Raw genomic sequence first — 14,997 nt, 5'->3', positions numbered from 1 at the left:
TGGTTCCTAGTCGGATTCGTTAACCACTGCGCCACGACGGGAACTCCCTCTTTTTTTTTTTTTTTAAGGCCGCACCCATGGCAGATGGAAGTTCTCAGGCTAGGGGTCACATCAGAGCTGTAGCTACTGGCCTTTGCCACAGCCACAGCAACGCTGGATACGAGCCTCATCTGTGACCTACATCACAGCTCATGGCAACGCCAGATCCTTAACCCACTGAGTGAGCCAGGGATCGAACCCACAACCTCATGGTTCCTAGTCGGATTCATTTCTGCTGTTCCATGATGGGAACTCTACTGATTTTTAAAAGTACCTGCTATGTGCCAAGTAGTGTTATAGGTGTGAAAATATACTAGCTTGTACCATAAGAAATTAATAATATGAAAGCATTTGTAGTTTTTTGTTTTGTTTTGATGTATGAAAGACTTCTCCTAACTGCCAAGAACAAAACACATGAAGTATCTCTTCTTTTATGGAGTTTATGTCTAATAGGTTGAGACAGAAAAAATAAATGAATATATAAACAAAGATACATCAAATGGCAGTAATTACTGCACAGAGAATTGAAGTAGAGACATGCATTGTGACTGAGTGGCTAGTTCAAATGGTAGATTTAGGGAAGAGCCTAACCCACCGAGTGAGGCCGGGGATTGAACCTACAACCTTATGTTTCCTAGTCAGATTTGTTTCCGATGGGATGACATTTAAGCCGAACTCTTTTTTTTGGGCGGGGGGGTGTCTTTTTGCCTTTTAGGGCCGTGCCTGCGGCATATGGAGGTTCCCAGGCTAGGGGTCCAGTTGGAGCTATGCTCCTGGCCACAGCCACGCCAGATCCAAGCCACATCTGCAACCTACACCACAGTTTATGGCAACGCCAGATCCTTAACCCACTGAGCGAGGCCAGGGATGGAACCCTCAACCTCATGTTTCCTAGTCAGATTTGTTTCTACTGTGCCAGGACGGGAACTCTGGAAATCTTGTCTTTATATAATTCCTAAAATAAGTTTTGTGAAGAAGAATAATTTTCTTTTTTTTTTTTTTTTTTTAGGGCCGTACCCTCGGCACATGGAGGTTCCTTGGCTAGGGGTCCAGTTCTTTAACCCACTGAGCAAGGTCAAGGGATTGAACCTGCAACCTCGTGGTTCCTGATCAGATTTGTTTCCGCTGAGCCACGATGGGAACTCCTAAGCTGAACTCTTTAATGACAAGAAAAAGCCAATGGTGGACACACAGGACTTAGGGCATTCTTTTTTTTTTTTTTTTTTTTTCTTTTTTCTTTTTAGGGCTGTACCTGTGGCATATGGAGTTTCCCAGGCTAGGGGTCAAATTGGAGCTGTAGCTGCCAGGCTACACCACAGCCACAGCAATGCTGGATCCGAGCTGTGTCTGTGACCTATACCACAGCTCACGGCAACGCCGGATCGTTAACCCACTGAGTGAGGCCAGGGATCAAACCTCTAACCTCATGGTTACTAGTCAGGTTCATTTCTGCTGTGCCACAACAGGAACTCTGACCTAGAGCATTCAAAACCTCAGAGCAAGAATAAACTTATTGTGTCTGAGAAACTGAAAGACTGGTGTGGCTGGATCACAGAGGAGCATGATAGGGGATAAACTCAGAGATAGACAGGGGCCAGATGATGTATGCTAAGTATGGAATCTGAATTTTAAATACAATAGAAAGTCATCAAGGGCTTTAAACAGGAAATAACATGAACCAATAAACCTGTATACAAACGTTAGAGTAGTCCAAGATGTAATTAGTAGTTTAATGGAAGTAGCAACAAATGATCATCAAATTGAATCTCACAGCCATGGATTTTGAGCTGTGTGTTTAGACTCCCCTGTTCTGCAGTTGTCTCAGGATGTGGGCAGGAATGGAGGCCCGTGCTCACGCTCACCTACGCGGACACCATTGTTAGTCTCTAGTGTCGCTGGGGCCCCTCAGGAGGTTCCGGTCCCTGAAGAGCCTTATGTGTGAGGTAGGATCAGATGGGAAATTGTCGAGAACTTCCTTTTCATAGGTGCCTCTTTCCCTGGGGAAGAAAACCTGATGATGACCTGACGATGGCTTCTCTTAGGGCTGTAAGCAGACAAACCCATGCTGTTTCCAGGCTCTGCCCCCTCTCCTTCCCTTCACTGTCACACCCTGACTCAGATTTAGTCGTGCCCCCTGCCTTTTCTCCCTGAGAACAGCCTGGGTTCCTTTCTCTCACCTTTATGCTTTCTTCCAAGCCTCTCAGATGGATTTGTACTTATTTCCTTGTGCATTTAACATTATTTATTTTTATTACAATAGTTTTATATTTAAGCTCTCTTTTTTTGGTCGCAACTGTGGTATTTATCAGTTATGCTCCCTGTTTTGGATAGTAATGTTTCTGACAGTAAATTATATTCTCAGTCCATATAATTTTACTGAAGAAGGAGAGGTAGACCCTCAGGTGGCTTTTAGAAAAATCTTTAAAAAAGGGGTAAAATCCTGGTACTTAGAATATTTGTCTCAATTTCTTGTCTTACTGTCCTATAATATTTACAGGACTTCTGTTCTTTGATCATTATCTTTATCTTTTTTTTTTTTTTGTCTTTTTGCCTTTTAGGGCCACACGCACAGCATATGGGGGTTCCCAGGCTAGGGGTCTGATCGGAGCTGTAGCCGTTGGCCTACGCCACAGCCACAGCAACGTGGGATCCAAGCTGCGTCTGCGACCTACACCATAGCTCATGGCAATGCTGGATCCTTAACCCACTGAGGGAGGCCAGGGCTTGAACCTGTGTCCTCATTGATGCTCATCGGGTTGCTAACTGCTGAGCCACAATGGGAACTCCTCATTATCTGTACAGATGGCTTTATATACATAAAGGAGACTTATCTTACTCTAGGAAGAAAGGTGATAGAATTATTGAATTGTTTCTGGACAGATTGATAAACATTTGTAAAAACTCAGAGATGCCACTTTTTATTCCCTATGTAAATATCTTTCCAGTGAGAGAAGACAGTAGGAGAAGGCTTTGTGTTCTTTTCCTATGTCTGAGACTGTTCCTGTTGAAAATTTAAATATCCGAAACTTTGTATTATATCCTTAAATTTCTTTAATCTCCCTCCGTCTTGAAAAATGACATGGGCAGGCTTGACTTAAAATACATTTCATGTTAATCTTTTAAAACATAACTAGTGACAGAGTTACTGGGAATTTGAGTTGATTATTAGATATGATGTTTGCTGTGTGAAAGCAGTGAAATTTTCAGAAAACTAAGTCATTTGAGTTCTTTTAATGGTACAGTGCCTTACTTATAGTGTATTAAAAAATGGAAAAATTTAGTCTCCTTCCTGTTTGCCTATGCAGAATCAAACAATCATTGATTGACTAAATTTTTCGTTTCTTTCCATATGTTTGTCAAAGAGCTAAAATGTTAGTGCTTGGTGTAGGCAGAGCCTATGCAGATCATGTAAGAAGCTAAGCATTTCATTTCAAGGAGTAGAAACCCACGTATACTATTTACCCATTTTATTTTGAAAGAATGAGTGAAAATCTTATTTTTAAAGAAATAATAGTTCTCTCATTGTATTTTTATGTGCTTATTCAAGTTATTAGGGGAAGGTACAAAAAGTCTAGAGAGAAGGGTATTTATTACCCTTTGTATTTAATCTCATGCCAGAGTGAAATCTTGTCATGTAATCAGGATTACTGAAAATCACACTTTTCTACTTTCTAATAAACACTGATATTTTGAACACTTTGTTACCTCAGATTAGTTTTTTATGGCATGACAGTGAGGAATACAAATTCAAGTAAAATGCAGCCTCTACTCTCTAAATTTCATAATGCAGTAGGAGAAATAGGTATATATTAGCCCATAGTAGTGTGTGTGTGTTTATATTATCTGGTAAAAAAGCTTTATTTAACTATCTATTTACCTTTATTTTGTGTAATGCATGCTGATATGTCTACTTTGTTTCATTTTTTTTTTTTAAGAATGTTGGCATTTGCTTCATGACCCAAGAAAGAGGCACATTCTTCAGTATTAAAAAAGACTGTTCAAGGATGTTAAGCATTATTTTTGCCCATTTTGCTTGTCTCTTCCTTGTGGTTTTGTGTAGAAAATCCGGATTGAAGAGATCTATGTTGAGAAGGCACAAGTTCTTATATTTATAACTATAATATCCATTTTCTTTAATTTACTCACAGAGCAGTCCTTTCGACTTATTCCTCTGCACCAGTCTAAGGTGGCCAGTGCTGTTAGAGAGCAGAACCTTTCTAATGTCTGGACAGTTGAATATGCCCTTGAGTTATTACTTATTGGTGGCCTGGTTCCAGAAGCTGCTTGGTTAGCGCATAAGCTTGGAGACTGGAAGACATCTGTTTCGATTGGTGTGGCCTTTCAACTGTTCTGTAAGCATCATAGCAATTTTACAAGGTATGTGTTTTTAGGCACACTTTAGATACAGGACGATGGTGTCATCTAAATATGTTGTATTTCACTTTTTGCTGCGATTTACACATTTTATGGAATCCCTAGTTCAGTCTTGTCCAGTAGAACTTTGTTCAGTGATGGAAATATTCCATATGTGCTGTGCAGTCTGATCGCAACTAGCTATATGTATTTCTTGAGCAAGCACTTGAAATGTGGCTAGTGTGATGAACTGGATTTTCAGTCTGATTTTAAGTAAATTAAGTTTAGAAAGCTACATGCAGCTCGTGGCTGCCAAGTTGGACAGATCAAAGGCTAACTTACTATGTTAAAACACCTCTAACACATTTATTTGTTAGTAGTGCCCTCAAAGGACCTATAGGAGAGGTCTTTCCCAAACAGGATTTAAGATTTGTGTGTGTGTGCATGTGTGTATGTGCACTTTTTAGGGCCTCATGTGAGGCACATGGAAGTTCCCAGGCTAGGGGTTGAGTCAGAGCTGCAGCTGCCAGCCTATGCCACAGCCACAGCAACACAGGATCCAAGCTGCATCTGCAACCTACACCCTCTGAGCGGATCCTTAACCCACTGAGCAAGGCCGGGGATCGAACCCACATCTTTGTGGATACTAGTCAGGCTTGTAACCCGCTGAGCCACAAGGGAACTCCCGGGATTTGAGTTTTAAGCTAATCATACTATCCCTGTATTTTAACTGTTCTGAATATTATGGTATTGCTGTGTCTTCTATATTTTTCAAAGCAGTAATTCAACATGTATTTATTTAAGTAACCACTCTATACCAAGTTCTGTGCCAGGTATTTTAGTGGATATAGACTTAAGTGGCACATAGTCTCTATGCTTACGCATTTAGAGTTTAATAGAGAAAATAGGACAAGGCATTATTAAAATTTACGTAGTATGGTTAGAAAAGTGCCATTGGTACAGTGGGAAGAGCAATAATATCAAGTGAAGAAAGGACAAGAAATATTTTACGTAACGTGAGATGGACATTGAAGGAAAATGGGATCTTGATAGATTGAGTAGCTGTAGAGAGAGAGAACATTCCAAACGTGAGCAAAGGCCTATGGCAACAACAGGTTGGGTTTGGTTTGGATCGAGTAGTATGCAGGGTGGTAGTGGGAGGTATATTAGTACCATAATTGTGAAAAGCCTTAATACAGTCTTTCCTTGATTATTTCTTTTCTAAATATGGAATGAATAAAGTGAATTTCTCTGTTCTTTAAAATTTCTTGTTCTTGATGTGTGAATGTTTCTGTTTTTCAAAGTTTGGATTAATTTCTCTTCATTTGATGTAATTTCAGGTCCAAGAAAAAGGGTCTGACTCTACCATTAAACGTGACTCCAGCACATATTTTCCAAGAAAAACTGCAGTGTTTTTTAGGTCAGCCAGCCTCTTTGGAAGCAAAAAATGAAATGGGCTCAAAATACAAACAATTTACAGGTGCGTTACTTATGTGTGGTTTGACACATGTATCAGCTTAATTAATATAAAGCCTATGATATTTTAGGTATTCCCTTGTGTCTCAGCAGGTTAAGGATCTGGCGTTGTCACTACTGTCACGCAGGTTTGATTCTTGGCCGGGAAACTTGTGATGCTGTGGGCATGGCTAAAAAATAAAGCTTAGAGTATTTTATTTTATTTTATTTTGTCTTTTTGCTTTTTCTAGGGCCGCATCCTGCAGCATACGGAGGTTCCCAGGCTAGGAGTCGAATCGGAGCTGTAGCCGCCAGCCTATGCCACAGCCACAGCAATGTGGGATCCGTGCCACATCTGCGACCTACGCCACAGCTCACGGCAATGCCAGATCCTTAACCCACTGAGCAAGGCCAGGGACTGAACCTACAACTGCATGGTTCCTAGTCGGATTTGTTAACTACTGCACCACGATGGGAACTCCAAGCTTAGAGTATTTTAAAAAGCTTGTAAATACCCACATATATATTAACACTTTGAAGTAAGCTTATCAAAAATAAAAGCATGCTATTTATTCTTAATCATAGGAACATCCAAAACTAAGTACAGCTCAAAGCAAAATAGTATCTGAATGATATTCTGATTTTCCATACATACCTTCATACTAGTGAATGTATTTTGCTGCATTTGGAGTATTTCTTTTGCAGTCAGAATCATAGAATCTCAGGTGTGGGAGGCTACTGAAAACATTTTGCCTAATGCATAAATCATAGTTATTTTTTGTTTTCAATTTGAAAAATTCAGAATGATATTACAAAATTAAAAATAGTACAGTATCACATGTGTTAGATATACTCAGGAGCCCTATAAAATGTGTCTGTTTTATTGGTGGAGAATTTTAGACAAAAATTACAGAATTCAGTTATTTGAAGTCATTTATTTGATGATAAATCCAGGACAACTGTGGGACCTTTTGGTTTTATTAGTGCTTGTCTCCACGAAGGAGTAATACATCTAAATCTAGATTCCTAGAACTTATTACTTACTTCTCTTTTTGAAAAGAATGTGTAGTATTTGGAAATCAAACTGAAAACTTTGATAATTTTTTGTCAAGTTTTTTTTCTTTTTAATAAGTGAAAAGATCACATATCTACTTGAAAGTTGATTTTGATAAAAAAGGACTAAAAAATTCCCAATCTGAAGTTATAGTTCTGCCGATACGTGGTTTTAGATATGAAAACTCTCCTACACCAAATACATAAATATAGTGTGTTTCTAGATAAAATATAAAAATACGCATTTAAAGGCTAAGATTCAAAGAAAGAAAAGGAAATTTCCAGGATGAGAAACAAAGAGAAAATAGAGTTAATGGATTCTACCCTCAGGTATTTACCCAAGAAAAAGAAAAACATAGGTCCACTGAAAAACCTGTTCACAGCAGCCTTTTTGTAATAGCCAAAACTTAGAAACATCCCAAATGTTCATCAACCTGTGAATGGATAAACAATTTGCAATGTATCTGGAAGATGGAATAATAAATAGCAAAGAGGAGCACACTACTGATAAAGGCAACAACATGAGTGAATTGCAGAACCATTATGCTGCATGAGAGAACTCAGAAATAAAACTACACACTGTTTGATTCCATTTATGTGACATTTTATAAAAAGCAACACTTTAGAAACAGGAAATAAATCAGTGGTTACCGGGAGTAAGGGAGGAATTGACAACAAAGGAGCATGAGAGAACTTTTCTGGAGCGATGGAAATGTTCTTACAGACTGTATAAATTTGCCAAAACTCATTGAACTGTATATTTAAAAAGGGTGAATTTTAGCGTATGTAAATTACACTTCAATTAACTAATTTTTTATTTTTATTTTTTGTGTTTTTAGGGCCCCACCTAGCATATGGAAGTTCCCAGGCTAGGGGTCAAATCAGAGCTACAGCTGTCCGCCTACACCACAGCAACATGAGATCTGAGCCTCGTCTGCAACCTACATCACAGCTCACGGCAATGCCAGATCCTTAACCCAATGAGCAAGGCCAGGGATTGAACCTGCGTTCTCATGGATACTAGTTGGGTTCATTACCACTGAGCCATGAGGGGAACTCCCTCAATGTAGAAACAAAAAATGCAGCAGATGGTTAGTGAACTGGAAAATGAATTTGAACTTTCTCTATATATACACACATACACAAAATATATAGAGATAAAAATAAATATGCAAAACAGATATAAATAAAAGAGTTGGAAAATATGAAAGAAAAATTAAACTCTGTAGAGTATAAAGTAGGAAGCTACAACGTATGTCTAATAGGAGTTCCAATGGAGCCACACCAAATAAATTCCGGGTAGTGACTCCCTCTAGGGAGAGGAAGTGAGACATGGTTGGTACCTAAGGAATTTCAACTGTATCTCTGACATTTTATTTATTTTTAAATCTGAATTGGATATAAGAAAAATGTTAATATCAGACAAGAATGAAAAGTTAGTACACGAGTTTTTTCATATTCTGTACCTTAAAGTATGCTTAAAATATTTTCTAATGCAAAAGTCCGTAAGTCCGTAATTGTGCATCTCTTTGCATTTTGCCTTCTGGGACATGTCTACATTTATAGATATTTATATGATTGAAGCCACACTGTATGATTGTTTTGTATATTTCTCTTTTTAGCTTCACAAGTCCTTTTCACCATAAAAGAATTATGAGGGACTATTACGAAAAAATAATTACACTCTCACTGCCTTCATATAATGTGGTATATTTTGGTGTTTTTCTTGTTCTTTTGTTCCCATTAATATTTTCTTTTATTCTTATTTTTGAGTCAGGACTATATCCTAAGAATATTTTTATTATGTAGTTGTTACCACAACACCCTGTATAATTTTGGAAAAATTCTTTGTGCTCTGAGTGCCTATAATCTTACAGAATCTTTATTTAAGTTTCTCTCTAGAAGTTTGGGTGTTTTGCATGTCAACCCAAATGTTCATTTTTCGGCAACCAGCTTTTCCAGGTATGAACTTTTACCCTACAGAATAGAATGGAAAGTATAATGTAAATTTTAGCTACTTTACCTAATTTTGTGTTTGGTAGATCCCATTGAAGAGGAAGATGCAGATCTGCTGTTTGGTTCTGTGCAGGAAGTACTGAAAGCGGCAGTTATGGCTGATGCAGACATTCTCTCAGAGACCTTTCAGCTGCTGCTGAACTCCGCCAAGGACTTTAGTAAGAGACTGTGGGGCTTGGTGCCGGTCGGCTTGTATCTTCCAGCTCCTCCCTTATATTGTCCTCAGCCAGCTGTTCTTAGTGAGGTAAGCTGAGTGCTTAATCTTTAATTAAAGTTGATTTAAAATAATCAACTTGGTAATAATCATCAAGTTAAAAATGCAAACTCTGGAGTTCCCGTCGTGGCGCAGTGTTAATGAATCTGACTGGGAACCATGAGGTTGCGGGTTCGATCCCTGGCCTTGCTCAGTGGGTTGAGGATCCAGTGGTGCCGTGAGCTGTGGTATAGGTTGCAGATGCAGCTTGGATCCCACGTTGCTGTGGCTGTGGGTGGAGGCTGGCAGCTACAGCTCCGATTCGACCTCTAGCCTGGGATCCTCCATATGCTGCAGGAGAGGCCCTAGAAATGGCAAAAAGGCAAAAAGAAAAAAAAAAAAATGCAAGCTCTGAAGACAAACTTTTGGATCTCAGCCTTGTGGTTTATTAATTGTGTATGATCTTGGGCAGTGTACTAAATTGATATTTAAGTTTCCTTGTCTATAAAATGCAGGAGATGATAATACCTCTGATAGCATTATTGTGAGTATTAAATGAGATATTCTGTAAAAGCATTTACCTTAGGGCCTAGGATACATATTATTCAATAAATATTGAATTTTTTTTCAACAGTAAAAAAATTAAGACATATTACTCGGTATCCAGATTATAAAAAACAAACGTTTCTTTAGGATAGTAAAATAGTGAATGTCAGAATTTAGAAGTCATTTAATATTGGAGTCATTTATCCATCTCATTGGTTTGCCTCTTTTGAAAGACTTACTTTGATTTTTCTTTGACTTGAAAGGTCATTTTACAATTTATTTTTATTTTTATTTTTTTTGTCTTTTTAGGGCCATACCTGCAGCATATGGAGGTTGCCAGGCTAGGGGTTGAATTGGAGCTGGAGCCACTGGCCTACACCACAGCCACAACAATGTCAGATCCGAGCCGCATCTGAGACCTACACCACAGATCATGGCAACGCCAGATACCTAACCCACTGAGTGTGGCTAGGGATCGAACACGCATCCTCATGGATGCTAGTAAGATTCGTTTACACTGAGCCACGACAGGAACTCCTGAAAGGTCATTTTTTTTTTCTCCTCTGTTTTTCAATTGATAGTTCTGCCTTATAAATAGCAATATTGCATTCTTCTCAGGAATTTCTCTGTTCTTTTTGAAAATCATGACATTACAATTGGCTGGTATTAAAGATTTAAAGTATGACTGTTAATATTTACCTTTAAAATGTTTTAATATTTGATTAACATTTTGAATTGATTCTGGAGTTCCTGCTGTGGCACAGCCCGTTAAAGATCCAACACTGTCTCTGTGGAGGCATGAGTTTGATCCCCTGACCAGTGTAGTGGGTTAAGGATTTGGCATTGCTACAGCTGTAGCATAGGTCACAGCCATAGTCCAGATTCAGTCCCTGGCCCAGGAACTTCCATATGTCATGAACGTGTCCAAAAAACAAAACAAAACAAAAAAAATCCCCCCAAATTGATGATCCTGTTTCTTTACTACTTACTGTTTCAGAATTAGCAACTTCTATCTGTATCTAGTTTTTTCTTCTTTTTCAAGTTACTTGCTGTATTCTCCTTTGTTATATTTAGAGTTACATTTCAATAGGTTAAATATTTCATGTCATTTGTTGGTATTTTAGATATAATATATTACAAATGGAAAGAATAAGTAGTCCCTTGTATTTCTTAGTAATTCCTCTTTCCTGTCATATCTGAGTCTTTAATATGTTGGCTTAGGAAGTAGAAATAGCATTTAAGGTATTTTTGGATGTGCTATGCTGACATGAGTTTGAGTGGTTACTACCCTTTGGAATACTTTATTTTTAACATATTTTGCATTCTGTTATCCTTTTTGGTTGTATCCATGGCACGTGGAAGTTCCAGAGCCAGGGATCAAATTTGCCCTACAGCAGCAACGTGAGACACAGCACTGACAATGCTGGATCCTTAACCTGCTCCGCCACATGAGAACTTTGTCATTTTATTATTTTTTATTAAAATATATAGCGGAAAAAATATATAGCAGGATCTCCTAAATGTGCTCTGTATCAATTAGAACCCCTTGGGTTATAAGTAACAGAAAACTTGGTCAGAACTGAAGATCAGAAGCCCAGTTATATTACTGAAGACTTGGGCTCTTTCTTTAATTTATTTTCTAAGGTGTCAGCTACAGTTTAAAGCTGGGCTCCCTTTGTGGGAGCAGGATGGCTGCCCGCAGCTTCTAAGGATACCAGAAGGGATTGGGAAGGGAAGAAAGAAAAGCAGTAAAAGTATTTCTCTCGCATCATTCCAAGCACAAGTATTATGAGACCAACTGAAGTCAGACACCTTGGCTAGGGCTAGTCCACAGAACTGCTTGGTAATTGATCAGGGCCTTCCCTGGAAGCTCCTCATATGGGATCAGCCCTCCCTGCACATTCGGTTCTGTAGGGGAGGGGCAGAGCCCTAAATAAAAACTGAGCACTATTCAGAAGTGGCAGTGGTAGGAGGATGTTGGGGAAGCAAATGTTTACAGTAGTCACATTATCTCATTCTCTGGGAAATTAATCTGTAGCTACTGACTTGAATTGTGTTTATTCAACAAATGTTTATTGGATCCCACCACATACTGGACTTTATTCTATGCACTATGATAATACAAAGACTGATGACAAGGCCTTTGCTCTTGAGTAGTTCTCAATGGTATGGGAAACAGATACATAAATCAGTAAGAATAAATTAGTAAAAGCTATAAGGGAAGTCTGAGCAAAGCACCCTAGTAGCGCAGAATGGGAGGGATTCACAGAGGAAGTGACACTGAAATACAATAGGATTTTTCCAAGCCGAGGAAGGGAAAAGGCCTTCTCTTTGAAAAAGGAGCTCTCTGTGTAACATTCCACCAATGGTCAGGAGCGGTGGATTTCACTGCTCTAGACAAAGACTTGGGATTAGGGTCAATTTAGCTCTTTACAAATTCTTTAAGGTGAGAGAAATGTTTCCTTGACCCTCGAATTAGCTATGGTTGAAATTTCTGAGGCCATGCCTTGAAACTTCCTTTATAAATCTCCCAGAATATTCTGGTTTGAGCAGCACCATCTTTATTTTCAGTTTACCATTTTAAGGTTCTGTTTTACCAGCTAAGTTTTTTTTTTTTTTTTTTTTTAGGAGGATGGTGATGATCTTTTTTTAAAAGCTGAAAAAGATAATCGCCAAAAGGTGTCTGGAATCCTTCAGCGTGTTCTCTTGCTTTTCCGGGCAGCTCACTGTTCCTTTCCTGTAGCACAGTGGTACATCTTGCAGTTGAGATGGGCCAGAAAAGTCATGCAAAAGGTAAAGAAATGTCTTGGTCACTTATGTGCTATGTTAAACAATTTAAATCTACTAATGTTTATTAATATTTAAAATTGTGACATTTTCCCAAGGAGTTCTGCCCATACATTTCAGGCTTATTTACAATAAGAAACCCAGACAGGCCCAAGTTCTTTTTGCTGAAAAATAAACACTCTGAACTGGAGCTCTGTGTTAGTCCCATCCTGTCTGGCAATAGAAAGTGTAATCCAAGCAGTTAATTTCAGGTAATTTCAGTTACTTTTTTTTTTTTTTTTTTTTTTTTTACCCACAGTCATTGAAGATTTAAATGCAGTTCAGGGTTTACCCTAAATCTTCTGCAGGTGTTAACTAAGTTCTGTGGGGTCAGAGCATGGAAAGTTAGAGTTAGTTCTTGGCGTTGTTTCCTTTCAGTAGTCTCTACCAGTCAGAGCCTCCCACTTACTGTCTTCTGAGCTGCGCAGTTCAGTTTGATTCAGGGGTTGTCTTCTACACTGACTTCTGCTGAGATGTAGCTGCTTTCTTATCTGTGTCTCTCTGTCAAATGTGGAAATAAATATTATTAGCCCCACATATCTTAAATTTGGCTCTTGATGAAGTTTCCTGATGGCTCAGCAGGTTAAGCGGTGGTATTGTCACTGCTATGGCTCAGGTTTGATCTCTGGCCGGGAAACTTCAGAGGGCCACAGATGTGCACCCCCACCCACCAAAAAGAGCTCTTGATTAAATTACTAAATGTACCAAGAGTCTACAACTTTCTTTAGTATGAGCTCTAAGAGAGATTAAGAAGTTGTTTATCAAACTATTTTTGAAAATTAGCCTATTTTGAGAGAGAAAGTTTTATGAAATTTGCATAGAGCTACCGTAAAAATATGTTAAAATTATACTCACTCTGTATCTTGTCATCCCAAAGTTGTTTTTAAGTATGTTTATGAAGAAGGGCAAAGGATTTTCTTGTATTATTGAACAATTATTTTTAATGGTTTTAAGATCTATTGAGCCTAAATGTTTGTTATAGGAAACTTTATTTTAAAAATTGTTTATTGTAGGGAGTTCCCACTGTGGTTCAGTGGGTTAATGATCCAGCTTGTCTCTGTGGTGGTGCCAGTTTGCTCCCTGGCCCAGCGCAGTGGGTTAAGGATCCAGCATTGCCGCAACTGTGGCTTGATTTGATCCCTGCCCTGGGAACTTGCAGGAAAAAAAAAAGATAAAAATTGCTTATTGTAGAGAACTATTTACATAAGGTTGTAAATTGTATTTGCATTTAAATATTTGGTCTTACTTATCAATTCCTCACAGTACTCTCACTTAACCTAGTTTTAATGAGCTCAACCAGCATGTATGCCTCTGGGGAAAGTCAGGGCAAGTAGCATTAAATTCTTTGTATACAAAAATGACAAGTGAGGTTAATTTGGTTAGAATCTTTTTTCCCCCATAAATGTAAAACACTATAACTATGATTTATTTACATCTATCCATTTGGAAATAGATACATTAACATGTCATCAGTGGTTATCTCTGAAGTGTGGAAAATTTGGTGTTCTTGATTGTGTTTTTTTTTAAATTAAGTTCCACAGTTTAAATTAGGGTTTATTCTTTGTGTTGTACAATTCTCTGGGTTTTAATAAATACATAATGTTGTGTATTCAACATTACAGGATGATACTAAGTAGTTGTACTACAGTAAAAATTCCCATGCTTCATCTATTTATTACTCATCCATCTCATCACAGAAACCTTGACAAACATTGATTTTTTTTTAATACCTGTATGATTTTACCTTTTCCAACGTGTCATATGATGGGAGTCAAAGCCTTTTCAGATTTCCTTTTCTCCTTGAATTACTTTTGTTCATTTGTAATTTTGATTTGATCCTTGACTGTTTTTGCATGGGTCTATTTCTGGGCTCTCTGTTCTGTTCCAGTCATCTAGTGTCTATTCTTTCATTAGTACCACACTATCTCCATTACTATAGCTTTTAATAAATCATTAAGGTGGGTGCTTAGAACTTTTTTTTTCTTTTGGGATTTAGCCTAGTGAATTTGTTGAATTAAATTTGTGAGCTAAGTTTCTGAACGTACAAGTGATTTCAGAGATATTTTCTTACATAATATAGGAGCCATGCTGTGTTCTCCATTCTGTATGGTTTATCTTACTACCTGCCTTGTTTATTGCTTTATAGTTTCTTTAAAAATTGACTTATATGATTGATAATTATTATTCTGTCTTTCTTTACTTTCAGATTCGAATGAAAGGATCCCTTCCTTCATTGAGTCCTTTCTCTCAGTCACTACTTAATTACTGTAAAGGAGGAATATCATTTTTTCGACCTGGAGCAACTGGAGACCACAAGCTTGATGAAGTGTCCATTAAAGCAATAGGTTGGTCCAAAACAGACTGCTTGCTTTGAAATTAGGCCTAATATTAACAATGATATATTTTATATTTGATTTGGGAAAGTTTCCATGCAAAGGAATATTCTGTGGATAATGAAAAAACAGTGTATGTATGTTACCACCATGGAAATATATCGAAGATACATTAGGTCAAAA

At 38.0% G+C, this 14,997-nt stretch overlaps 1 protein-coding gene across 27 annotated transcripts in view; it reads left to right on the top strand.

Moving 5' to 3' along the window:
- CPLANE1 (ciliogenesis and planar polarity effector complex subunit 1) overlaps positions 1-14,997 on the top strand; it is a 120,045-nt gene that overhangs the window by 30,779 nt on the left and 74,269 nt on the right. For all 27 annotated transcript variants that reach the window (XR_014831183.1, XR_014831182.1, XM_085002109.1 and 24 more), the window contains exons 18-22: positions 4,188-4,416; positions 5,733-5,872; positions 8,943-9,160; positions 12,284-12,448; positions 14,688-14,826. Coding sequence is in view for 25 of the 27 variants with exons in the window: in XM_085002109.1 (XP_084858235.1) it covers positions 4,188-4,416; positions 5,733-5,872; positions 8,943-9,160; positions 12,284-12,448; positions 14,688-14,826 (891 nt within the window). In the remaining 2 variants the exon portion in view is untranslated. The remainder of the gene's footprint in view (positions 1-4,187; positions 4,417-5,732; positions 5,873-8,942; positions 9,161-12,283; positions 12,449-14,687; positions 14,827-14,997) is intronic.

Source organism: Sus scrofa, chromosome 16 (assembly GCF_054392235.1).
Source record: "Sus scrofa isolate SSC_HxYL_T2T_F1_AM1 chromosome 16, Sscrofa_HxYL_maternal_Yorkshire_Landrace_v2.0, whole genome shotgun sequence".
Taxonomy (NCBI): Eukaryota; Metazoa; Chordata; class Mammalia; order Artiodactyla; family Suidae; genus Sus; species Sus scrofa.
This window is presented reverse-complemented; position numbering and strand designations above follow the sequence as displayed.